The sequence below is a fragment of the Leptosomus discolor genome, chromosome 3 (assembly GCF_034619465.1).
Source record: "Leptosomus discolor isolate bLepDis1 chromosome 3, bLepDis1.hap2, whole genome shotgun sequence".
In the NCBI taxonomy this organism is placed as follows: Eukaryota; Metazoa; Chordata; class Aves; order Leptosomiformes; family Leptosomidae; genus Leptosomus; species Leptosomus discolor.
In genome coordinates this window covers 16,570,901-16,598,633 of record NC_141393.1, presented here as the reverse complement: position 1 = coordinate 16,598,633, position 27,733 = coordinate 16,570,901, and the positions used below count along the sequence as shown (strand labels likewise).

Below are 27,733 nucleotides of genomic sequence, written 5' to 3'. Positions count from 1 at the left end.
CCAGGTGTGTTGGTTATCTGAACCCCTGAGTACGCGCTGCTTGCCCTAATGCAGCTGTTAATCTAGGAGTTACTAAAAAGCTTCAAATCCTGCCTGCTGTCAGAAATTATGTCTAATAACCGAGTTAACGCTATTACTAGCTCAGCAGTACCACGTCCGTGCTGTCCTCTTCGGCGTCTAGAAGCCGGGAATAATGGCCCTAATTTATTGGCTGCCGCTCCCCCTGTTTGTCCTAGGACAGGCTGAATCGGGTACAAAACAAAGAGCGTACGTGCGCGCCCCATGTTTTGCCGATGGTCCTGCCCGCGCCGGCTGCCAGGGGGAGGGAGGCGGGGAGAGAGGCGGCCCGGCCCAGCCCGGCCCGGCCCGGCCCGGCCCGGCCCACTGCGCAGCCGCCGCTGGTCGCGCGGCAACGGGCCGCGTCCCCGGCGCGGGCGGTGGCGATGGCGGCGGGGCCGGCGCGGAGCCGGCGGGTCTTCCTCAACCACCTCGACTCTTACTGCGGCCGCAGCATCGGCGAGGTGACCGCGGGGGCCGGCCCGCAGCTGCTGCCTGGGGCGCCGCCACCCTCCCGCCAGCCCTAGCCCGGGGGGCCGGGGAGCGTCCGGCGGGCCCTCGGCCGGTAGCGCGGCGGGGAGCCGTGGCTGGCCTCCGGCGAGCTCGGCCGGGCGGGAAGCCAGCCGGGTAGCTGGGACCACCTAAAAGAGCTGTTGGGGAGAGGGACTCGGGGCAAGAAGGAGAAAAAATGGGAGCTAGGAGCAGGAGGTGTGGATAAAGCAGGTGGGGAGACCTCAGGCAGCAGCTGGTGACTGTGCAGAGAGGCAACGTCTCTGCGGTAACACCTGCCGGAGACGAGCCAGGTTGCAGAAAAGAGGCATCTGGGGATCACCAACACCTTCGACTTCGAGGCATAGAACACAAAAACATCACCGCTGAGGCTGAGGAGTCTCTCGCGTTTCCCTCTTCAAGGGAAAGCTGTGCTCAGAGCTATGTTGTCTACAACAGGATCAGGGCTAGTCGGATAGTCTTGGTGTCTTCCCGAGATCATGAGAAGCTGTGTAGCGTTCAATGTATATTTGCATACAAGTGTGTGTTTTGTGTATTGCAGTATTTATCTAGATGTGTTGTTGGAGCATCACTTGAAAGCATAGGAGAAGAAGAAGAGGAGGAGGAAGGTGAAAATAATTCAGCTGCTGAAGTTTCTAGTAGGCCAAAGGAGGGAGTCTATCAAATAGTGGGTACCCTTTCTAAACCAGAGAGTACTAAACCATGTTTTGCAGAGGAAACATACACAGTAAGTAAGAATCTTATTTCAGATTGCCATTAGACAACATTAGAAATATTGCAAGTCATGTAAAATGACCTGCGTTAATGAAATGGTCTTTTGTTGCTGCTGGAAGCTGTACATGTATACTTTATTCTTTCTGCTTCCTGCACACTAGTGTCTCCTCCCTGCTAGGTCTGATACAGCAAATAGTAAAAGGAAGGAACTCAGACTCAAAATAGATTCTTAAAAAAAGATAGGTTTGGACAGGGCATTTCTATGCTGATGACTCACAGGTCTGCTTTCTTTTTCCCTCAAGACACATACCTCAAGTATCTCTCTTGTCTCCTCTGTGTCTTTTATCACCATTTTAAAGCTAGTGGTGCTGGAATCAAAGTTAGTGTTGCCCTTTCTTAACTGTTCACTGAAATCACAGCTTTCATAGCAGCTAATTGTTCTAATACCTACATCTTCCTATATAGATATGTCCAGAGTTTAGTAAACTAAAGGAGGCTTGCTTTTAAGAATACGATTGCTTATTGCTTGATATAGTTTTCTGAAACTAAAATTGCCTCTGTCTCATATTGATTATCCAGAATCTCTTCAAATATTTGAAAATTTTGATTTAAACATCTATACAGCGGAGCTGTTCAATCAGAAAATTATGGCTGACAGTATTTAACCTTAATCACTGCTCTTGCCCAAAGCATTTGTTGGACTTGCTCAAGTGACGCAGACAATCTGCATTTAACAAAAATGACAGGATGCTATTTGCAAGAAAATGGATATTTTTTTTAATGCCTTCTCCATTCTGCAACTGATCTTTGTTTAAAATACCTATAAAAGTTATAGATGATTTTTTTGATACTCACAACTGCACTGAAAATATGAATCCTAAAATACCACTAAAAATTGTACATATTTTTGAACTATATTGTGTACTGTAAATTAGAATTTTCAGCATTTAATTGACATTTCATCACCTTACTTGTATCTGACAGATAAAGTTTGATATCTGTCTTATGAATTATTCTAACGTCCTAGTGTTAGAAAACTATATCAGTGAAAATTGAAAAGAAAAACCGTTTTTGATTTTTTTTTTTTTTTTTTTTTTTTTTAAATCACAGATTCTAACTATTTTTTCCCCAGGTCTCCTCTCGAAAACAGCTCTTAAGTCACTTGCTTGAATGTGAGATTGTTTTATATAATATCACTGAGGATGCAAATCAAATTGAGGAAGCAACATGGGCTGCTTCTGGTTAGTACAGCTATCAACTGAGCAGAAAATTGGTTGCTATATAGCCATCAAAATTTACCATAAATGTATAATGAAATTATCTGGGATATATAGTTTACTGTAATATAAAACTGGGTTCCTTGATGGAGAAATACTGCATGAATTGTTCAATTAATTAACAAGGAACCATGGAATGCACTCTAGCATTCATGAGGTAGAGAAGCTGTCATGGAATGGTCCCACACTTTAAATGACATATCTGTGTAGGCAGTTATTTCCCTAAATAACTATCAACCATCGTCATATCTGTTTGCACTGGGAGAAGGGTACAAAATTTGCTCCTCTGATATTCAAATGATGTTTCAATATTTTATATAATTATTTTAAATATATTTTGACTTAAAAGGCCAATAAAAAATAATGTTAACAATCTTTCTGAAACTTTTTCCTGATTGTAATATGCAAATTCTAACAGGCATCTGGAATCTTTTTGTAGTGACAGTACAATATTGTTCTTTATATGGTAGTTAAACTAAATTATCCTTTCCTGTTTATAGTATAAATACTTGGATAACATCATAAGCTACATAACCCACATTTAATTATTTTGCTCTAAAATAAAATAAGGAAACTTTACTCGAATTCTGTAGATTTTCTGTTTTAATCATGAAAAAATCTACATTTTCTTTCAGTATCTCAGCAGTCTATAAAGATGAATCATTTCCTAGTATAGATTGTTTCTTTTTTTCTTCTCCCCTATGATATGTGGCTCAATGGAAATTATGTTGATTTCCAACAATTTTCTCATTTATTACCATTATTTGTCTATTTGTTTTCTTTCCTTTCCTGATTTATTATCTGTATTTTCTACCAACCCAAATAAAGAGTATATGTTGAAAAATACATATCACACAGAACATGATTGTATAAATATCTATACAGCACCTTTATATAAAAGCAAAAATATAGTTTGAGTAACACAGTACAATAAATTAAATCCTTTGCTTTCATTTGACAGCCCTACATATGGAAATAGAGCATTTTGCAACACCGAAGTTATTCATCCTCATTTCAACAATAATGAGCTGGGCAAAAAGCAAACCCCCTGATCCTGTAAGTAGTATGAAAGCATTAATATTTTTTTAACTGGATATTTCCATTTAATGGAAAATATTAATTAAATTAAATTAAACAAAGTATTTCACTATGTACTTCAACAATAGCTAATAAAATTAGTGTCAACAAGTGTGTTTTTTCTTATGATCCTTTCACCCTGAACCACTACTTGCAAGTTTAGGCACTGGGCTACAATAATACAGGCAGATATTAGAGACTGCTAACCACAATGTGCACTGTCCTTCAGTCATAAAAAATCCTATATTTGCTACGTATTTAATGAAATACATACTTAAACCAGTGTCTAGACAGATAGATAGATACATCTTTATATGTGTTAAGTATTGTCAGGAACCATGTGGGACGCTTTGCAGTATGCTATTGCAATTCTCAAATTTAGTGTTACAGAAACAGAGTTTTTCAAGCTTGTGTAATGCTATATATAATAAAAATTCACATTTTTTAAAATATAAAAAGTAGTTAAAATCTTTTCCAATGAAAATTGAACTATTGACATTTTCAGAATATTGAACCTCAAGTATCAGAATCAGAAATTTTAAGAATTTCAAATGAAAACAATATTAAAACAGTTTTTTAAAATATTTCTAAAGAATTTATTTTAACCATCTAGGCCTTTAAAATTGTTCTGTTTTAAGGCATACGTGACAGTCACATTTTTTCCTTTGAAGGAAGATCCTGAGATTCCTTTTACTGATGAAGATTATCGCAGAAGAAAGCCTCATCCTAACTTTATGGATCACATAAATGCTGAAAAACTCATTCTCAAACTTGGGAAAACTGTATGTAAAGAACTTTTTAATAAAAATAGTTTTTTTTGTTCTTTTTACTTAGAGCATTATCTCAGTAATGGAAATTACCAACAATTCAAATAATTTTTAAGAGTATGGTATTCTCTTGGTAAATATGGAAACATCAATTACTAATACAATATGAAGTACAGAGAGGACTATAATGTCTTTTAAAACATAAGTGTCTGCATAATACAAATCCCAAATTCTGTCTTTTTTCCTTAGGTAGTGAGTAAACCATGCTTATCTCATTTAAAAAATGTATTGTTTCATGGGGCCTGTGTTAGGGAAAGACTTGAGAATGAAAATGCAGAGGAAAGAGATATTAGTGTAGTTTTAAAGAAAAGCAGAATCTTTAAATATTATATCTCATTTAAATACTTAGAATATGTTCTGGCCACACCTAGCATGTTCCTGCATAGTTTGTGCTCTTGGAGCAGAGGGCTTGTGGACTTTTATTCCACTGTACAATTCACCTTAAAATCATGGCCATAGAGCTGACCCAGAATAACTAGAATATATGTTATCACTTTAAATGTGTTTTAAAATCACTTCCTTCAGCTTCCTTTGTTTCAACCCAATTAGACTATTAATCTTACTAGAGTGCAGATCATGCCTCTCTTTGTATTTAAGAGCTATTATTAAATAAATACCAACACTGGCTTAGATTGTGCTTCACAACTCAGGATAATTGACGCTATGGTCATTAGCAATGGAGTACTGTGGAGGTTAGGAAAGACAACTGGAAGGCAATGAAACACACGGTATGATGAAGATGTCATTTAGTCATTCTCTTTGTGTATTAGCAGTCTCCCATAATAAATATAATTTAGTGTCCATTGCAGAAATTTATCAGGCTAATTATAGAGGGGGAAAAAATATTTTACTCTGATTTGAGTACACACTTGTCATCTTACGCCCTAATGAGAAAATAGCACTAGAAATCATGTTCCATTCTAACATGAGTTTAATAGTACAGCGCGCCAGTAAAATTTGGTTTACGGCTTGAAAGATCAGTGGTAAATTGTTCTTGGTTTTACTGTACTGACATGGAGTTATAAGGCTATGGAATAACTTTGATACTTGTGGTGTCAGAAACATGAAGATTGTAAACAGTGTCCACCAAACCTCGCAATAACTTCTGCCACCAGTAACACCCAGGTGAAATATTGACTCAATTTTTCTGATGAGTCCAAAGTACTGAGTCACTACACAACAAAGGTATTAATATAATTAGCTTCTAAATGTTTGCCAGGCTGAAGACAGTGGAACAACATGTAGCAGTACACAATAAAGCCACTTGAATATTTTCTATATATACCTCTTGTAGACATTTCAAAGGAGCCCTTTTCCTCCAGAACTCCAGGGGCAGCTTCAATGGGTGTCATTGCCCCTGTTTTGTTTCTGTCAGCACTTTGGAACAGGAAGGCTCCAAAGCATCTGTTCCTCCCAGCAGATCAACATTAGCGTCCTCTGATGGCTGGAGGCTTCTGGATTACAGTTCTTACTCATTTCTAAATTCAGTGGCATGTGGGGAATGTGCCATCTGTGAAAGAAATGACAGTGTTACCACTCGCCTGCGAAGAGCTCATCAGGAGATACAAGGATTCCAGCAGCCGTGTCAGTCATGTAGAGGAGATCTCGCACCTAAGAATAGAAGGATTTCTTTGCCTTCATATCTGTTCAGAATGCAATTTAATGGCTGTTGTTGCTTAAAGCAGAATTTTATCCCTCTGAGTTAGTGTCTCTCTCATCTATATATTGCCTAAAATTCAGCAAGAGTTGTGAGACAGAAGTCTGTTCTTTTGACCACTAGCAATTTTTTACCTTTACCTTTGTGGCAGGGCATTCGGGCTGGGTAGCTTTTCTCAGAGAGAAGCTGATGACTCTGGGGTCCTGCCAAATTCAGAGTCCTTGGAGAAACATCTATCAACCAGAGGACAGAGGAGCTTTTCATCTCCCAGCTCTGTTTTCAGTGGCATGGCAGTTCCTGAATCCATTAATTTAGAGCTGTTTCCCACTTGCAACATTTTATTAGAACAAACCAACCAGCCAACCAAACATAAACCAACCAAAGCCTGGGAGTTATTATAATAGCTAGAACGTGACATCTAGTGGCTTTAATGAATATTACACAAGATCATGAAGGTCTTCACCCTTGACTGAACATGCTGTGTGTAACTAGAGCTTGCCTAATAATTGCCTTATTTTTTTTTAATTAAGTGTATCCAAATGATCTCAAGTAGTACCTTCTCATATGTGTGACTCATGACACTAAACAGTACTTTTAAAGAACCTGAATCAGTTTCAGAGGCTTGTATTTCAGTGAAGTAAGGCACTCGGTGCCAAACTGTGATTTGTCTCCACAAGTGGCTACTGCAGAAGCTACTGCAGGGTAAATGGAAGAAAATCCTAGGTGTTACATTCTTCTTAAGGCAGATGAGAAACAGCATCTCCTGTGCTTTCACAAGAGGCAGGTTTTTCCTGCTGGGAGATGGCAATGACAGGATATCTTCTCCTGGGGCATCTTTGCAGTCTGTCCAGAGCAATCCTGGGAGCTGCTGCTCTTGGAAATAGTTTCTATCATGGTACTACCCAAGCAAACTAAGTGTGGGAGTTCTTATGCTATCTGTAATGTCTTCTAATTTTAATGTTTCTTGTGATTACTAACAAGCTGCTGCATTCAACTGAGTTGAGATAGTTTGTTTTACAAAGCTTTATTTTGTAGGTAGATAAAAGCATGTACACAGATATAACACACTGATGTTATAACTCGTCATCCCTTTATATGATGCTTTGCTTATAAAATCAAAGATTGCCTAACAGTGATTTTAGTTTTTATGTTTCTGAAATATTATAAAGATGATAACAAAAGATGCATTTTTTCACAAACAAAAAGTAGATCCCAAATCTGGGCATTTATTCCCTCTGCTGGTAAATGCAGGTTCTTTTACACAGTGTTATGTAGATATATAATGTCTAGGATCTTTACAACATGAGAATTATTTAACAATTTCACTTCACCTTAAAAATTTCAAAGTGACTGCTCCTAATTTAAAAGATTTTCTCCTTAAGATGATTTAAAAATCTTTTTTTTTTCTCTATATAACCATCCTCAACGCTGAACCAAGCAGTAACTTTTTACATAAACAGGCAGCCAGGACAGGCGAGTTTATGACATTGTGCAATAATGGTCAGCAAACTATATGTGGGTTGATTGTGATGTATGGTTAGGAAAACAGATAGTTCATGGATTTTTTTTTTTAAATTGTATGTAAAAATGAAAGTAAAGCAACTGTATAATCATCAATCCAGCATTTCCCACTTCTTCAGGCAGTCAATTGCAAATATAATGCAGTTAAAAAATTGCTTCAATGAGTTTCAGAGTTATTTTTTTTGGAAACACAAAGTTGAAACATGAGTTATCCTGTTCACTTCATTGATTTACATAACTACTTCCAATTTTTTTAACTCTTAAAAACTTTTTAGAATTTCAGTTCAAATGTAGACAGGTCAGTTCTGACTGAGCAATGATTTTCTGAAGGAAATACTAGTAATATGACTTATGAAACTACATTATATGCAACAAATGAGCTAGCTACAAATTTTAAGTGATATAATTTACACATTTTGTGTATTTAGTACACAAATATTCAAGTTTCAGGGTAGGCCAGTGTCCCATTTGCAGTACCATATTTTTATAAAACTTTCTTGTTGATTTTACTTCACAGAACAAACATGAATTTTCAACTTATGTTGTTGCCTCAGGACATCAGTATGGAGCTGGGGAAGGAGTCTTACACTACTTTTTTAAGGTAGACATCCAACTATTTTTGGAGGTTCTATGTCTAGGAGCAAACAACACTGGAATTAATGCATTTTTGGTAGCTTTGGTATGATAAGCTTAATGCTTGTGTGAACAAAACTGGTTATTTGATTCCTTTGAAATGTTTAAGCTACAGTGGAAGCTTTTTCCACTTTTTTTTGTCTCTATATGTTTTTTAGTTTTTTTCCATAGTTTTTGAACAGTATGAGAGCATGCCTGCCATATCAATGGAATCAGGAAAAAAATCTTTCTTCTCAACATTATACTCTCTTTTTTTCCAAGCATTTATTTTATTTGGGATACAAAATAACATTTGTCAAGATCAAATATTCTTTTAAAAAAAAGTTTCTTGGTTTTTGTAGGTCGACAGTATTTCTCAAGAATTGTTTCCTTTACTGCAGTTCCATTCATCAGTCAAAAAATTGAACTTTAAATACTGAATATACAGATTTGCCTGGTAAACAAATGCTCCTTTTTTTAGCTCTAGTAACCTTTTTCTTCTCACATCATTCTCCATTTGTATTTTCAGATAGCTTGGCTTAGTGAGACTCCCACAATACCTGTTTTTGGAGATGGAAACAATTTTATTCCAACTATTCATGTTCTTGATTTAGCAGCGTAAGTAAAAAAAAATACCCCTGAACAGTCACTGATACCTAGTTAGACAACAAATTCAAATGTACTAGAGAGCGCTGAGGCTTTTAAATTGGGGTGGGTGGGTTTAAGAACATTCTTTGGCCCTTCTTACTGAGTCAAACAGAGATTTCCGTTCCTTTAGTACTAGGTATGCCTTTTGGAAACCTTATCTGACTGTTGCACTGGTGCTATGCTTTTAAGAAATTACTAGTAGTGCTCAATCTAGAGTGTGATACCAGTTAACTGGCACAGAACTGGAAATGGATCATGGACTCTACAGCAGGCTAAGTGACTATCTTCTACCGATGTTGATTTTTATCCTTTGAACTTCTTCCCAAATAAAATATCTAGCTGTGCTTCTTTATTAAGGAAAATATATATGAAAATGTCATGGTCTGAAAGTTCTGCAAGATTGTACTGTTGTACTGTTTCTGAAATGCGTTTACGAAGAAAGCCCAGTATGCTTCTCGAACTGCCAGCCCTGACCGTACTTGCTATATTTCAGAGTGTTACAAAATATAGCAGACCACAGGCCAAGGTCTCACTATATACTTGCAGTAGATGTATCTATGCACACTTTTCAAGAATTAATAAAGGTAAGAGATTTTATTCTTTTTTTTTTTTTTTCCAGATATCTTTAAGGTTTTAAAAGCTATAGATTTTACTGAAGTAGAAGTTTCTAGGTCTTCCTGATTTATCTTGTGGAGCAGATGACATAGAAAATTATTTTGAAATCCTCCAAGACTTCTGTCCTTTGAACAAAACACATTACTTGGATCTGATTTTGCAGAACTAAATCTTGCAGTATTGTCATTAACTTAAGTAGAAAGTTCTGGTGAATTGTGGCATTCACAGTACTGTAATTAGATACTCAAAGACTTTAAGATATTTTTCACTTCATTTTGGAGGAAGATTTTGTTGAAAAACAAGAAATTAGTTCTCCAAGCATTTTGAAATTAAGTCTAGATAGTCTTGACGAGACTGTTAAACTATACACTGACAGTGAGAGTCAACTAATACAATATAATAGGAGGCTTGCTTAGGTACATTGAGGAAATGTTATGTAAGGACCAAACATAACAGCTCAATATTTTTGGTCTATCAAAGACTGTTGCATGTGACAGTGTATTAGGGAGCTCACAAGAAGATGCAACCTTTGTTTTGGTTCAGGTAAATATACAAGGTCTCACTGAAAAGTTAATAGTTGAAGAACCTTTCTGCATAAGTGACCATAATGCAAATAGGCAACATTCTTATGGAAGAAGCAAAGGTCAAAATAACTTTTGCAGCTATCGTCAACCATAGGAAAGAGCATCATATAAAAATGAACACAAAAGACATTAAAAATATTAAGTCCTTAGAGGAGAAGGGTAGTGGCTGTTGAAACTTACATTATTAGCCATGTAAGACCATTGCATGCTACTTATTAAGAAAAGTTTGGGAAAGAGAATATGAAAGTTAGCATGGTTCAACTGGATGTTGAAGAAAACAAGATGTCAGACTTCAAAAAGTTGTAGTTATGTTCAGATGAAGAAAATAGAGTAGAAAAGATTGTGAAATCTGGCAGGATAAGTGAAAAAAACACTTGAAGATCAACTATCAGGAAAGCCTCAAAATGCATATCCTTTTTTCGAACACTTAAAGAACAAAAAGCCTGACAGAAAATCTATAAGGCAAATTGATGATTATGGTATAAAAGGAGCACTTAGAGAAGACAAAGACATAGCAGAGACGCTGTGCATTAGTGGGCAGGGGTAAGAATTTGGAAGCATCTTAATGCTTCAGAATCTCTTTGTGGACAAGTGAAGAGCTACAGATGTCGTCTGTCTGGAATTCTGTACGGCATTTGATGGGATCCTCCACAACATCCTTCTCTCTGAATTGGAAAGATGTGGATTTGATGGGTGGACTGTTCAGTGGATGAGGAATTGGTTGGATGGTCTCATCCAGAGGGTGGTGGTCAATGGCTTGATGTCCAGATGGAGATCAGTGACAAGTGGTGTTGCTCAGGGGTCTGTACTGGGACCAGTTCTGTTTAATATCTTCATCAGTGACATAGATGGTGGGATCAAGTGCACCCTCAGCAAGCTTGCAGATGACACCAAGCTGAGCGGTGTGGTTGACATGCCATCCAGAGGGACCCGAACAAGCTTGAGAAGTGGCTCAGTGTGAACCTCATGAGGTTCAACAAGGCCAAGTGCAAGGTCCTGCACCTGGGTCAGGGAAATCCCTGGTATCAATACAGGCTGGGGGGAGAGCAATGTGGAGAGCTGTCTTGGCAGGAAGACTGGCAAGGTACATGGGAGGGAGATACCTTGAGAGTTACTTAAATATATAACAGCTGTTTCTAGTTCAGGAAGTCTCTGAGCTGAAAGCAGGGGACGATTAGAAGAGTATCTGGAAGGAGTGTCATATATGCTTTTCCCATTCTTACTTGAATTTAGGTATCCACTAATTGACACTGTTGGAGGCAGAATGCTGGAATACATGTAGATTTGACCTGACGCTCTATATAAATTTTTATGATTTTATGGAATCTAGTGGGTTTTAAACTCTATTTTAAAGGGCTGCAGGAGTAACTAACAACATCTGTCTAACAATTAAATGAAAATGGTAATATGGAGAGTTATTGGTGGCACTGATCTGAAAACTCCTCCTGATTGTTACAGAATAAACACTTCAAGAACCTGAAGGGAAAGTCCTGGGAAATAAAATAGGTCTCCAATACTTCTTAAGCAGTAGGAAGTTGTACATAGATTTAAAAGCTTCAGAACACTTTTCTGCGGTTTTGAGTTGTTTGGGTTTTTTCTTTTTTTTTATTGCAAGTATTAAAGAGGAAGTGATATATAGTAAAACAAAGGTGTTTAATACTAACATTACAGTTAATATACTGTTCTTTGATCTGTCTATTTCAAATTAGTATACTGACTTTTCAGGTATAGGATAACATAAAACTTAAAGCACATATTTTATCTGCAGAAATCCTGTACAATTTTTTCTAAGGATCTGATTTGATAAGTGTGTTTTTTTCTTGATAGTGTATCAGTAAAAATGTTGGACCAGGAAAAATTGAGAAGATTCCAAAAGAAAATGCATTCCTGAGCAAAGAATTAACAGTTAGTACTTTTTTTCCCCTTTATTAGTTAAGGAAAGGATGTAGACTTAGAAATGTAATACCATGAAATATATAATTTCTTTTTTTTATATTTCACCAGAAAAAAATTAACCCTAAAACATGCCTAAAAATATATACAGTGATTTTAAATTTAGAAAACAAACAAACTAAAATTTAACCATCATAGAACAGACTATTTTGAGGAGTTACAGCCTGATCTAGAACAGCAGTAGAACACTGATGTCACTGCTGCACTGAGCATACCAGAGCACTCTTAACAAAACCTACACAAAATGATAAAAGTAACAAAAAAAGTTAATAATCAGGTGCTACTAAGACTGATGAAAACAGCGTACATAAATTATGTTGTATTCATCTATTTATCTGGAATAAACTGTTCATAGAAATAAACAAATTACAACCCTGGTAGTTTTAAGATGGTACATGATAAATTTATGAAAGAGGTTATTCCCTGCAATTATATGAAAACTGTGTATTGTACAGAATAATTGTTTAATGTTTCATGTTCTAATAGTTCATGAGAATACTCATACAAATATATATGGACAATGTTTACATTTTTTAAAAGTCTGTTTTGCTTTGTGCACAAGCCTTCTTTCCCTACGCTTTGAGTCTTTCTATTCTCACCCCTCCATTCTTGTCTCTAGTTTAAGCTAACAGTGTTCTTTTAACATGCATAGCTTAAGTCTGTAAATAAATGTCGCTTTGCTCCCTCAGCAAATGCATTTGGATATGTTGCTTGTGAACCTGCGAATGGAATCTATGTTTCTGAAAGAGACTTTCAACATTAAGTGGGTTGCTGAGGCAGGACTGGTGGAGAACATTGAACAAATCGTCAAGGAATACAAGCAAAGTCGAGGATTACTGGTAATGGTTCGGTGTGCGTTGATTTAAAGTACACCTTCCTTTTTTTCCAAGTAGAAATGGTTATATAAACACTGGCTTTAATTTCTTTCAGTAAAAATACATAGAAGACTGATATAGATGCAAAACAAGTGAACTTAAAAACTGAAAATTAAATTGAAGAAGTTAAAAAAGATGGAATATTAATTAAAAAAAAAATCATTAAGTTTTATTTCTTTTATGCCTAAAACTGAAACCCTATAAATGCAAATAAGCTTCCTGATGGAGAAGCTGCTTTCTGCAACTAGTTTCTGTATGCAATATATGACGTTCCTGGTACATTTTGCTTCAAGAACACAATATGTGTGTCTTTTATTTAAGCTTTTTTATAATAGTCAATAGTTAGGTGAGTATTTTGTCCCTCATTATATTTAGTGAGCCAGAATACTCAACTGCAGTGTAGCTTTCATTTTACCCTCCTCTATTGCATAATGTACTGAGTAACTTAGCTATTTCCTATGTTACCTCAATATTTAGAACTTCTGTATTCAAATGTATAGGGAAGGTTATTGAAAGGTGCAGAAAAATGCTTGCACACATTCAAGTATTGATTGGTATGATAAAGCTGTTCAGCATGTCTAAATCTTGTTCAAACTTTGAGCAAGAGTTCAGGAGGTGTAAAGCAAAATACAACTATTGTCGTTCAAGGTTGTTCATTAAAAGTCCCTGCGTAGCTCTGAAAGGATTAACAGATCTGTGTTTGGGTTAAACTACTGCATCTGAGTACATATGCGTGTAATTCAAAAAATTCAGCACAAAATATAGACATCTCAAGAGGCAAAGAGAGGGGAGGCTGGCTAGACCTCTGTCCCTGTCACTACTCTATTAAATTTGCAGGGTTTGCACTGTCAGATTTACTGAATTAAGATCGGCAGTTAATGATGCATGATTTTGAGTTTGTTGCGTAATATATTTAATAAGTGTATACTGGAATCTTACTCATCCACAGGCTAGGTAGGCTGAAATGAGAAATTGATAATATCTTAAGATTGTGATGGATCTGAAATTTTTGAGGTCAAAATAAGCATTGTGATGACAGTATCTCTACCTCAGTTGGGAAATAGAGCTATTGTATGTGTGTAGTAGAATATTGGCCACCTCATTTCAAAATTCACTGCATCCTAGCTATGGGGTTTTGTTTTGTCTCTTGATCATTCAAACGCTAATAGCGCCACTATAAGTTGGTCTGTGAGTCTACTAAATAGAAGTGTCCTTTTTCTCCAATGGTAAAGTTGTGCATTTAAGTATCTGTTATTCAAAGCCTGCAGGTGACATAGCAGATATTCAGTGAGAAATAAATAAATTAATAAAACTAAAATATATTTTCAGTTTTAATTATAATAATTGTTATTTCATATTAATTATAGTAAAAAAGATTGTTCCTTTTACAGAAAACATCCATATTGCATATTGTTTGAATGATGTTATATATATATTTTTTTTTTTTTTCCCCAGCCTCTCAAAGTTTACATTCACGGTCCTCCCGGAGCTGGTAAATCTACCATTGCTGAAGAGCTCTGCAAACACTACAAGCTACATCACATTAAGATAAATGATGTGATTTCTGAAACAATAGCAAATCTGGTGTGTTGCTGTTTTCTAATATTGACACTCTTTTCATTTCTGTGATTTTAAAATGTTTGGCATAATTTAAAAATTAGTTATAATTCCATTATTTTAGAATGGAAATGTCTTCTGACATACTGATCACCTCTGGGGGATGCACTGAACTCTTTTTAGAGACAGAAGGTTGCTCAGTATGTTGCTCAGTATCTCAATATCTCACTGTCCAGAAGCATACATAAAATGAATTTTTTTTTTTTCCTTTTATTACACTGGTGTATAAAAGAAATGTAGCTATGGAATTTCTGACTCTATTCATATTTATGATCTTGTCTTCAGGAGAAAATTGTGGCTTCTAAAGTACTGGACTCTGACAGTGTGGGAGAAGAGGGAGAAGATGATGAAGAGGAGGAGGTTAAAAATGTAGAAGCAGCTCACGAGTTATTAGCTAGAATAAAAGAAAGCATGGAGCAGAATGCAGGTAGGAAATACAAAGTACCAAGATGGGATTTAGGTAACTAGTGCAACCCTAGGCAAATGGAAAATCGGGAAGTAAATTGGTGCTTTAGGACTTTTACCTCCTGTTAAAAGCAGGAGTCATGAGCTGTCCATCTGTATGTACCCTATTTTAAAATCAAATACACTATTTTACATTATATGTTATATACCTTGTATATCAAAATTAATATATTTTTAAAATACTGTGGTGCTCTTTTAATTGTAGAAGTTCTATCTTTCTACTTCATATATTTTATGTAATTCTTTTTAACCTACAATTTGGTATACAAGTAACAACGGTGTACTTGGAAGCATTAGATTCTTGGCCAGATTTTTTTAAAAACTTCATAATTTCTTCTCAGGAAGAAACAGGGAGGAACAGGAAGCAAAATTTATAAAATATAAAATAAAAAGTTAGTGAAGCATACCTTTATCAAATTTTCAAAGAAGTATTCTAGTAAGAAAAAGAATTAGTGCACTGTCATATGAGATTGTGGGGGTTCTTTAAGTACCTTATATCTCATTTTGGCCATTTTAAAAAAGTAAATAGTATTTACTGAAGATTGTAAAGAATTTTAAAGTCTGCAGATTGAAAAGGGTCCATGAAAATTGACACTACTCAAAAGTACTAATTATCACCTATGTATCAACAAAGTCATGTGGTTTTCGACTTAGTGCTTCACATTTTCTTTGTGGTATAAAGTGATCCCTCTTAAAAATGCATCCTATCACTAAAGGTTTGCCTGATTTGGATCTTGTGTATCTGCAAAGCCATGAACTTCTAACGCACCCAAAAGCTTCAGTAATGAGATCTATGGCAGCATCTCTTCTGCATGCCTTGCTTTGTTGTTTAAAATCAGGATGCCTTTTCAAATAGTAACATACTTTTATGATTACAATGGATTATAAATATTTAAGACTTCTAAAAGCCAAAGCACAATAAAGTACGAAACTGGAGCCAATGTTTGAAAAAGGAAAAAAAATCAGATCAAACCAAACTTTTTACTCCCACTTATTTGCTCAACAATGTAGGCCAAATTAATAAACCACTTCATATCTCAATCTATTAATCTGAAAATTAAACTATCTCACGTTTCTTTTGCAAGACTATTTTTAAGTCTTATTGCTAATTGTAAATAGAAAGTGACTGTTCTGTCACGTTTTTTTCTACAAATATTTATTTGCCATTATTAAAATCTAATTGCGTTATTCCAAAAAAACCCATCCTAATTTCATGTTTAGTATCCTCAAAGTTCTGATATTTAATTTTATTTTATACCTACACATCTATATTCCATAGATCGCTGACAACATGTAATATACAAATAGTCACTCAAAATACATACTTTTTTTAGGGTCTAAATAGAAGTTTCTCTGATAAATTAACTAAAATGTTAGTAAAACAATTTCAGATATCTCTGTTCGCATGAACTAGGTACCTATTAACCTTCTTTGTGTCTTAGGTCATCTAGATGATCAGTATGTTGTTAAATTTGTGAAGGATAAGCTTGAATCTATGCCTTGTAGGAATCAGGGATATGTTTTAGATGGGTTCCCAGAGACCTATGACCAAGCAAAAGGTCTTTTTGATTGTAAGTACTGCTGCTTTTGGTTTCATTGCTGCTTTTTTTTTTAATTGCTGCTAATATTGTCATTATCATTATTACTCTCAGTGCCATAGTAGTTAAAGCTCATCAGCACTGTAATGACTGCAATGCAGGACACAAAACAAAGTTGTTTTCACATGATGCTTAAAATGCAAGAAGGATTGTAATGCACCTTATTTAATTTAAGCACAAGACAGTTTGCAGACTGTCTTTCTGTCAAAGTACTAAGTAGATGCATAAGTACGGAGGGTGCTTTCTTCTGTGTTGGTCTACTCCAGTCAAGCAAGCTCTAAGGCAGAATTTCTTCATAATATTTAAGGGCTGTTTAATGAGGGGATCCAGCCAGTGCATCAATACATCTTTTGTAAACCAGATTAGAGTGGGTGTATTAGATCAGCTACAGTAGGTATGACTTCAGAGGAGCTCTGCGATTTCAAACTGTGAGCAAGCATTGTCCCTGCATTAAGACCAAGAATAATCTCCATAGGTAAGTTACATCGTGAGGTTTGAAGGAAAACAAAAACCAGTCTTGCTCAGCTCAATATGCTGGGCTGTAAATCATCGTGCTCAGCTGATGCTCTTCAGTTTCAATGACTACTCAGAATAGCAGACACTAGTGGCAGAAATAATTTCAGCCATACCACTGTAAAACATTTCTACCCACTGCTTTAAGCCCTGTCTCTGTTTTTAGCAGAATAATGTACTCAGCAGGAGGGGAGGTCAGGGTCGGGACAGCAGTACGGACACAAGTTGTGTATGCATGTGTGTGCTTCTACTGTATAGGCAAACAACTATTGGTGTCCCAAGGTAGAATTCTGTGCTGGCTGGCAGCACAAATTATTTAATGAATTGTCTAATCTGGTGCCCAGGTTAGATTAATTTCCAACAGTTAGTATCATTTGATTATAGATAAATCTGTGTTTGTACTGGGCACATTTTTGGCAAATAGAATGATATTGTTGCTTCAAATGAAAATGTCAATCGTTTCTTACTTTTGCTTTAGTCGAAAGTGAAGATGGAGAAGAAATTAAAGGCAAAATACCTAAATGTGATGAATTAATCACACCTGGTAAGTCTGATAGTTTTCTTTTTAAATAAACAGAGGAGTTTTCAAGTACTGCTGCCACCAAGAAGCCTAAAATATCACTCCATCTGTTCATATTTAATTTAACATAACAAAAATGTCTAATTCATGTAGTGATGCTGCCCTTTTATTTGAAAGTGAACAATTAATCAAAAGGAAGGTTTTAGTTTGGTTTGTGGGTATTTTATTCTTCTCTGTTGGCTGATAACAATAGTAGTAGCTGTCTTTGTTGTGATTACAGCAGCTACTGATGGAATAAATGTCAGCTCCTGAACTTAGCATATTAAAACCCCCATAAGTTTCTTTTTAGTGTGATATCTTGAAAGATGTTACCAAATTCGTTTTAATGCATAAATTAAGTTGAGAATTAAAATAGAGCAGTTTTCATCTATACAGAAATGGTTTCATCCTGGTGTTTTTGCTATTCTCGATTTCTTAGGAAGTTTTTATTACATTCAAAAAATACATTTGGCATATTTTGCACTACAAGATATGTCTAGTTAGATAGTATTAAGGTTGAATAGCTCAAATGCTTAATGTCTCAGTAAATTGTAATTTACTTGCTTCAGTGGGAGTGAAGAAAATTCAGAACTTTCTGAAAAATTCCTCAGTCCTTGCTTGTAAGCATGAAGGGGATAAAGGTTTGATTTAAAAAGCAAGACTTCTACCAAGTTTGTAACCACTTATGAATTGCTGATTTCTGAAGTAAATAATTTCTGTAATTCATAAACAAAACCAGTATTAGCCTCCATTTCAAAAGAGGAAATGTGAAGGAATTATTTTGATGGTTTGGAGAAGTACCACTTTCTTTCCCACAACAAAGACCTCAGGCATGGGATCTGTTTTAAGAAGATGCCTTCTCAAACCTGGGAGAAAACTTGTCTTAGAAAGCAGAATGGTCCAGAGAGGATTTTTGTTGGTTTGGGGAGGTTTTCTTGGGTTTGTTTTTGGGGTTTTTCGAGGTTTTTCAGAGGGGGGCGGGGGCGGAGGGTGGAGCTGGGAGGGGGCCCATGTCTGTGCTTGATTCTGCAAATTTATCTCTGATGTTAGAAAAATTACTTCCTGGCTTTGTTAAATTAACAGGTTTCAGTAGTACTGAGTAACGATCTTAATAGAAATATCAGAATGCATTGTGATAAATTACATGGTCATATGTAATAAATACAAATTGTTTGTTGAGTTAATAAATACTGCAAAATTCAGCCTAATGAAACTACAAATATGAGTTTTGTGAAGTGAAGAAAGGAGAAGGGGTTTTATACAGATCCTTGAAAGATTTCTGGTGGTTTTGTCTACCAGTAGTACTAAAATAACATTGACACTAAATTTTATAGCATGTGGTAGCATAGTATCTTTAATGCACTATTTGATTTTTTATTTATTTCTTTAATTCAGCAGATACAGTTTTATTTGCAAGATTAAAAATCACAATGCAGGCTGATGACTTTTGATGACTTGAAAAACAAGGGAGTTGTTAAATTTTCCAGTGTTACTTGTTGCTTTGGCTGCACCACTCACAAGAATTTTTTTTCCTCCTATACTTGTTACATGTACTGGTTGTATGATAGCTTTCTCAGAAAATTTGGACTATGCTGCATTGCTGCTGTTAAGATTTTTGTGCTGCTTATTGCAAGCATAGTCTTGTTGATAGTTCTAAGAAAGAATTTGTTGAAACTGGAATATGTAGCTTCTTTACAGACATGTCTCAATATTGTTGAATTGCTCTAAATGGAGAAGTTGAATATAAGCATTTGATAATTATCTACAAATATATATACAATTCACATCTATGTTCATTTGTGGTTTAAAATTTATTATAAACACAAAATAGGTAAGAAAGAGGAAAAACAATAATAAATGGGCACTGATAATGTGTTCTTCTTCACAGAATTTGTTATTTCTTTGACCGCATCTGATGAATTCCTTATAAACAGAATAATAAATCTGCCAGAGAGAATTGTTGCTGGAACTCATTATACCCAGGACCGGTTTCTGCAATCTCTGAATCTCTTCAGAGAGTTAAACACAGACGATAAGACTGTTCTCAACTATTTTGATGAACTTGAAATACATCCTCAGCTTATTGGTATGAAATAATAAAATTAGCAGATGAAATATGAATAAAAATTTTTGTTGTTACAAATGCAACACTTGCAAAGATAATATAGTAAGTGTACATAAATAAATAATATTATTAATTGATGTCACAGAATACAAATACAACAAGCATTTAATTATATACCTGCAAAAATATCAGTATACTCATAAGGATTCTGAATTGTTCTCGTACAGTTAAACTGTTGTCCCGTCCCACTCGGTGGGTTTCCGGGTAGGTGAATCTTTTGTATCCTCCCTTTTAAAAGGGCTTTTCCTCTGCACAGCAGAGCCACTTTGCTCGGCAAAGGTAGCAAGTTAATAATCTTCTTTGGTCAGTAGATTGGCAGCAATAACACACTTTATTAGTAATATTTCACAGATCAGATAATAGTAATATTTCATAGATTGGATAAAAGTATGGCTTTCCCTAGTTTTGTCTAATAATAGAGAGAGAGAAAAAAAAAAGAGTGAAAAAAAGAGAGAAAGGAAGCAAGAGAGAAAGGAAGGAAGGGAAGGAAGGGAGGAAGGGAGGAAGGGAGGGAGGAAGGGAGGAAGGAAGGAAGGAAGGAAGGGAGGGAGGGAGAAATAAATATATATCACCACTCCTGGGGTCCAGCGATGTCTCGCAGGTTCAGTCTGATCTTTGGTTCTTCAGCAGTGGGTGCACACATGTGTCTTGATTATGGGTATTTTTATTCTCCCTTCCATTAATATTCATGGGTCCTGTTCACGTTATCCCCTCCTCTTCTCGCTTTCCATGCTAATTAGGATGCAGGTGCAGTATACAATATTTTGGGGGCTCCAAGGGGGTTTTGTCCACTATAGATAAGGGAGTGGACCTCCTCAAGTCCAGTGTCCACTTGTAGATTAGGAAGTGGGCCTCCCCAAGTCCAGAAACACCCACTTCTGCAGGGTTTGTCCATTTGGATAGGGGAGGTTGGGTAGCCACTCAACTGAAGCCCCCTTATCGATTGCCCCAACTAAAGTTTCTGAAGGCAGAACACCGCTCCACCCTCTTATCTCTGAGGAGTGAGTTCTGCTCCACCTTTGCAGGGCTTGTGTCCTCCCTGGAGCAGGCTGTACTGCAAAGCAGGCTGTTTTTTAGGGCTAGTACATACAACTTGCATTGTAAAACAGGTTTGTTTAAGACACTTATGTAAAATCTGCAAAACAGGTTGTTTAAGGCAAAAAAAAAAAAAAACAGACTGTCCTTCACACCTGCTTTTAAAAATAGGGGGTTTAATTGTTCATTTTTTTAGGCTAAATCACCAAAATTCTTTTCTGACTTAGGTTACAGACTTCTGTGCTGGCATCCTTCCACATTGGTGTAATAGTATATTTTCACGGACTTTCGATATTATCGTTGCTTATATTTTTTCTTTAGACTTGTCCTCAGATGCTATGACAATATATGGGTAATCTGTAAATGATGAAGCATGAAAGAAAATGATTAGAAATTAAAGGTGGAAGGCTAGAACTGTTTCTATTTCACACTATACTTGTATGCGAGAAAATCTGTCATCCCTACACACTATCTAGAAAATGGTCATCACTGGGAAATCTTGAGAAGATTACTATAATCTGATTATTCAAAACCAGTGAGATCAAGGTGACAACACTCTTAAGAAACTTTTGGAGGGCGGAGGGGCAGGGAGAAAAGAAACAAGAAGAAACAACAAAGGGAAAACCTGGCAACTAAAATCAAACTGCTGATATTTGGAATGTCCATTTGAGATGAGCTATGAGAAGTTCATTGTTGAACAGCCTCGGTCATAATTGCCTTCCTAAATTTTTTATTTAATGTCAGTCATGGAGATTATCTTGAGAATAATACCATATGTGTGTTGTTAGGAAGTGTAGCAGTGGAAAAACCCAGTGTGTTAGTATAATCATTCTAAAATTGAGGTAATTCTGCTACAGAAAGTAAATTTAAGAAATGGTAAATATTAAGGTCTAATGCCATCAGTCGGTCATATTCTTATCTTATACACTTCTGGATATGCAAGTAGTAGCACTGCCCAAGGCCATGTTTTACTTTGGTGGGGACTATAAAGTGTATACTTTGTGGTAGAATATTGTGGTGTTTTCTGCTAAGAATTATGCCAAAAGATTACTCTTAAACTCTAGTACATTTCCAACAATGAAACTCAATAGCCTACTAATTTTAATTATTGAGGTATCACAACTGTGATGTTCAGTGACTTACAAATGGTTTTCAAATTCAGTTTATAGTGTTGATTCTCATCTTCAAAGGACCATCCTCTTTTGGTCCTGTTTATCTCAGGAACTGCCTCTTTACCGGTATTCACATCACTGATTGTTACCCACCAAAGTATGCAAGCATATAGCTTTCTGTTGTAAAATGGTAAGGACAGATTGCAAACATAACTTCAGTGAGGAACCTTCAGCTCTGCAAATACCCCTTCATTCTAGCTAGTGTTTCAGTTAGGTTATCAGATCCATAGAATTAAGTAGCATCAGATTCAAGCAGAGCGCCAAATATTTTCTCAGTCACATTCTGAAGGAATTTACTGGGGAATGCTTAAAAAATTGTGCTTGATTTGTTAAATATCAAATCAATCTTTCTTCCACCTTAATTTTAGAAAATCATAACATATGGCTTTATGAATTGCTTTTATGACTATTATTTTTTCTGAGTCTGAAACACAATTAGTACAAAGGAGTGGGCTTCAAGATTCTGGAAACCCTATTTTGCTACAGTGACTCACTGCACGAAGTCTGCAAGTCAGTTATCTTGTGTCTTGTTTTTCTCATCTGCAAATGGTGAATGATGACATGGGTATGTTAGATCACCTACAAAATGGCATGTTAAAGTTATAACAATAATTTCCTTTGAAGATCTTAATTTATGAACTCCTTTTCTGGTGATCTTTTCTTTCAATTAGTGTCAGTACTAACCTAATTTTTTATTTAAAAGGTATTTATTTTTGAGGATAAATTCAGTTAATTATGATAGCATTGTAGTCTTGCTTTGCCATCTAAGAAACAAATGAGACCTCAAATTCAATGCTGAGAGAGTCTTTTAATTTGGAATACTTCAGGAATGTAATTCCTGGGTTTTTTTGAAAGAAGAAGCTGTAAAAGAAATGGCAAGTAGAAATATATTAGCTTTCTCCTTAATTCATTAGCAGAGTTTGGACTTCAGGTCCAAATCACAAACACTTAAACTCCTGGAATAATAGTATCGGACAGCTAACTTCTGTCCGAATTAGTGATTAGAAAGAAATGGGAAGTGTGCTTTGACAATAGCTTTCAAAATAACTTCATAAAGCAGAGGGCTGTGGAGTAGGGACTACTGGATTCTCATCTAATCTGTATTCTAGTCAGTCTGGTTTTTCCCCTTCCTCTGCTTGCTCTCCTGACCCATTTCTGTGCCTTTACATCTCCAGTCCCTTACCACTGAACAAGCCCTTTATCTCTGTGTTCTCTGGATTCCTGGAATGCCCACTTTTCCTCTTTTCCGTGCACATTTCTATACCCTTTCTGCCAGATGCCTGCCCACACTGAAGGCATACAGAGCCCAGAAAACCCTGGAGACAGTCTCCACTTTGCTGTGGTTCTTCTTTTTCTTTTTTTTTTTTTTTTTTCAAGGTTAATACGCAAATAGCTTGTAGCAATTAAAACAGAGAAGGAATGAACTGAAAGAGAAGGTCTTGTGCAGTCTCTATGCTCCTACATGAAGCTACAGATTTGTTTTGTAGTTATAACACAGTAAGAGTTCAACTAGAGACAGGTCTGAGTACTTGTAAACCTGCATAACTGAAAACTTTGGAGCTTGTTCCCAAATCCTACTAACCTATTGTGTAACCTGCCAGGAAGACAGGGTCAAAAGCTGATGGTTTTATACATCTGGACAAGTTGACATGAGACCAGTGAAAGGAACATCTCATTTTCAAGTTTCAAAACTTAGGCAAGCTGCAACTGATAAACAGAATGGTTGTAACAATTATTTTAATACATCTCTCCCTTACATCATCTTAAAAAGACAAACTATTTTAGCTGAATATATAAAAGAAAATCAGAAGTAGAAAACTTCATTCTATGTAGCAAAAACCTGACATTTATAAGCGACTGAAAATAACATCTTACATTTGAAACGTTCGAACAACGTGAACACCATATGTTTTTAGGTCTTGCAATTATTTACTAATGTGCTTCGATAATTGACAAAAGCCTTGAAAAGTTCTCTCTTGTATTGTTTAAAAGATGTAGCCAAATTTGAAGATCCTGAGAACCGATTTATCGTAAAAGAGATCATCAAGGAAATTGGAGAACCTCGGAATTATGGTTTGACAGATGAAGAAAAAGAGAATTTGGAACGCAAAGCAGCTGAGGAACGCCTTGTCAAAGAAGCTCAAGAAAAAGCTGAACGAGAGCGTATAGAAGCTGAGGAAAGGGCTGAGAGGATGGCAAATTGGGAAGAGTGGGTAAGTTAATATACATTTTGGGGAAACTATTATTATTTATCTGTTTTAGATGGCTTCCAGAAATCTGTTACGTAAATACACTTAGACAGTTTGGCATAAATACTCTAGTTCCTTACATCATACTTTAGGTCTGGGTTAGATTATCTTCACAGTGCATTTTGCAGCCCAACCTAAAGAATATAGTCTCTTTTTTATTAGACACAGTATTTTTTTTTGCATGTTGGTATTAGCATGTCTTTAAAATACTCTTCTTGTTGTTGCTGTGCCATACCTCTTTTATTTTACCATTTGTAAATATCTACTATAATCAATGGTGTTTTGCTATAACCAGTCTTCTTGGTCTTTTGCATTTTGTTCACTTTACTTCTAAGCAGCTGACCAAGTCTTCATTATCATGCCTTTCAAACAAGATTTTTAACTCAACACTGATCAATATTGCAGAAAGTTTTCTGAGCCTGCAAGAGAAACACCTTTCAGTGCCGAGTCCTCAGTTCAGTGAGCACTACCTGATGCAGTCTGAAGGATGCTTTTTGTTTGCTAACATTTTAATAAGTACTTGGTATTTAGGCTCCTGTGACCTCACAGGATTTGCACCTGATGCATTTTCCTTATTTACTTTGCCACACCTAAGGACATTTTAGGTAAATAACCTGAAATGCATACTATAAGAACGTTCTTGTTCACACCCAAAGTCAGGTTGTTTCACCAGAAGGCAGTTCTTCTATTGTCTTCTACAGCTATTTGAAAACAAACTGATCAGTCCACAGAGAAGTCCTTCTCTTGAGTTTGAATGCCCACACACATCTATGGGGGAATAATACCTGGAAATTACTCACTTTTAAAGAAGCATTTACGTTGTGCTGATGTTGGCCCGTAAATAAAATTTCTTTGTATCTCTATGCTTATTTACAGCTTCATTCAACATTAAATAGCATTTTGTACTCTCTGTAAACTTGTCTAAAAGATAAGTAAGGGTAGTTAACACATTTTTAGCTATATTCAATCCAAACCCATCTAACTTTAAAGAAAGCAAACTGTGCATTATTCAATGCTAAAGTGGGTGTTGAAAGAAAATGTGCTTAAGTTTATCCTTTTAAATAGACAGATGCTCAGGAAATCTAAGCAACCATTCATTTGCCCTTGAGGCTGTTGATTACTCACTCTGAGTTATGACCAAAGACCACTTGTAAGATTGACCCAATAGCACTCTTGGATTGAGTGAATAAGGTAAATAACTTTTACAGGTATTGGTATATCAGCTTGATGTGAACATTACTTTTGTGTTATGCCTTCAGTATAGAAAAGCAGTCTTGGGAGTATCATCTGCTTGCTGTATCTATATATGACTCAGGCTACAGATGAATAAAATGAGAGAAAAGAGGACAATAAAATGTTTTTGAATAATGTTCTGGCTAAAACTACTGCAAGTATGCATACTCTTAAGTGCTATTAAATGGAAGAAAGAAAAACTTGCAGCACCCACCCCTCCTACTTTTTGAGTGAGATCATTGTATTGGATTTAGCCAGAATTCAATAATAAATTTGGCTGGTGTAAACAGATATAATTCACTGTGGTTTTAATCTGTTTAACTCTTATCCCCCTTGAAAAATGACATAAATGAAATAAAAACAAAACAAAGCAAAGAAACCAAACCCAAAACAAACAAATAAACAAACAAACAAAACAACACAATATAGCTACCTAGACAGTCAGGGTTCTCTTCTGACTGGAAATATTCTCCTTCCCCTTCAGTTCAAAGAACCCTCAAGAAACCGTCTGCATTTGCAATAGTACTAATTTTTTGAGTGATACAGTGCCATTTTGCCACATATCTGATGGAAACAGGCCACTGGAACACTGTAGAACAAACCCCCTTTTAGGTGTTAAAGAGAGAAAAAACCAGTAATTTTACAAAGGAGATTATTTCAGTTTTCATCATGTTCAATTATTTGTCCTCAGTGTGCTGTGTACTCTAAATTTAATAAGCAGTTCCTAGTTTTTCCTGCCAAGTTGTGAGTTTTCAAGTTCTGTCCACAGCTTCTAGCACTATTTTTTTTCTCTAGGCCACCACTATTATTTAGTTAAGTGCTATTTGGTAGGTGTTATAAACCTTATTCTTTATGATTTTGTCCATTATTTGTAGAATAAACATCGGGAGGAAGTGAAAAGACAAGAACAAGAGTTATTGGAGGCCCAGTCCATTCCACTACGGAACTATTTAATGAAGAATGTCATGCCAACACTTATGCAAGGGATAAATGAATGCTGTAGGATCAGGCCAGATGATCCAGTAGATTTTCTGGTAAGGTGATTACCTTTTTTTTATTAAATATGTTTGAATATTCATGTAGACCCAAAGAATCTCTACTAACATAAGGACTTTACTTAAATTCTTTTTCCCCACTGTCATGATAAACAATTAATTAACGGTTAGTATCTGCAATTCTGCTGAGCAGTAATTATTGTGAAAATTGAAACCCCAGCAACTCTGTGTGAGATCTATTGCCCAAGTAAGGGCATAATCCAGCTTTGCTAAACGGTAATGGGACAAGAATCACTACCAGAATCTGCTTCCCTTTGGTGTGTACACTCTGCAGGTGTTACATACCCTGCCAATTCTGCTGTGACACAGAGGCCTGCAGAAAGGGGGACACCAATCTCCATCCTGCTTACACCCCTCTAGGTACAACTGAACACATTACTGTAATGAGAAGTGAAAGCTCTTTCATAATTCCCTTCACAATACACAGATAAATTGATGAGTAAATCCTGTAAGACATTCATAGAATAATTCCAGTTGCAAAGGACTTCAGGAAGTCACCTAGTTCAACTTTCGGCTGACAGCAGGGCAGGGGTTGCATTCAGACAAGAGTTCAGATGCTGTAAAGTTGTTGCTGTTCTTCCTGCACATCCTAAGAAATGTATTAACAAGCTATCACCGTTTTAATGAAAAGAAACATTCAATTAACCAAGCAAAAGCTTAAAATTAAAGCATCAGTGTTGCTTGACACTTCAGGCACTAAGGAATGATTAATTGTTTTAACCTTTTCGCTTACTGATGAGTAACAACTACCTGTAGCTGTAGCAGCAAGAGATCTTCCCTACTAACTGCAAAACTTTTAAAGATCTGTATTACCCACTACCCTTCTGGGTCCAGAAATCAGGCCCTAGGGTACTCCCTAGGATTTTCCATAGAGTGACAAATACTGTCACAAACAGCTCTCTTGCCCACAATAGAGATGGGGTGACTGCTACCAAGAGGGAGAACGAGGTGGATGGTATTTTGCGTGGTATTTGTGGGGAAGGGGTTTCTCTGACGTATCTGCCAGAAATTACATTTTAGAGCCGTTTAATACTTTCTGTGCTTTTGTCTAAAGCAATGTTATCCACTGGATTTTTGTTATTTTGTAAAACTTTTAAAATTGGAGACTTGAAAGTAAGTGTAACTTTGACACTTTTCTGTTTATAGGCAGAATATCTCTTCAAGAACAGCCTGGATACTGAATGA

At 36.2% G+C, this 27,733-nt stretch overlaps 1 protein-coding gene across 1 annotated transcript; it reads left to right on the top strand.

Moving 5' to 3' along the window:
* Positions 1–443: 443 nt before the first annotated feature.
* AK7 (adenylate kinase 7) lies at positions 444–27,733 on the top strand. The gene is made up of 18 exons (XM_086462799.1): positions 444–521; positions 1,109–1,304; positions 2,400–2,522; positions 3,520–3,614; positions 4,307–4,417; positions 8,158–8,241; positions 8,782–8,870; positions 9,394–9,484; positions 11,927–12,004; positions 12,742–12,891; positions 14,383–14,511; positions 14,830–14,971; positions 16,452–16,580; positions 17,599–17,664; positions 19,568–19,765; positions 24,004–24,224; positions 26,369–26,527; positions 27,695–27,733. The coding sequence occupies exons 1-18, from the start codon at positions 444–446 to the stop codon at positions 27,731–27,733; spliced, it is 2,178 nt and encodes a 725-aa protein (XP_086318925.1).

What these genes read in the sequence shown, in the direction of transcription:
- AK7 (XM_086462799.1), top strand. Translation starts at nt 444, where the DNA reads ATGGCGGCGGGGCCGGCGCGGAGCCGGCGGGTCTTCCTCAACCACCTC. An exon ending in AGCAACATGGGCTGCTTCTG is followed by an intron (nt 2,523 to 3,519) that starts GTTAGTACAGCT and finishes TTCATTTGACAG; the next exon opens with CCCTACATATGGAAATAGAG. An exon ending in CTTTTCAAGAATTAATAAAG is followed by an intron (nt 9,485 to 11,926) that starts GTAAGAGATTTT and finishes TTTTCTTGATAG; the next exon opens with TGTATCAGTAAAAATGTTGG.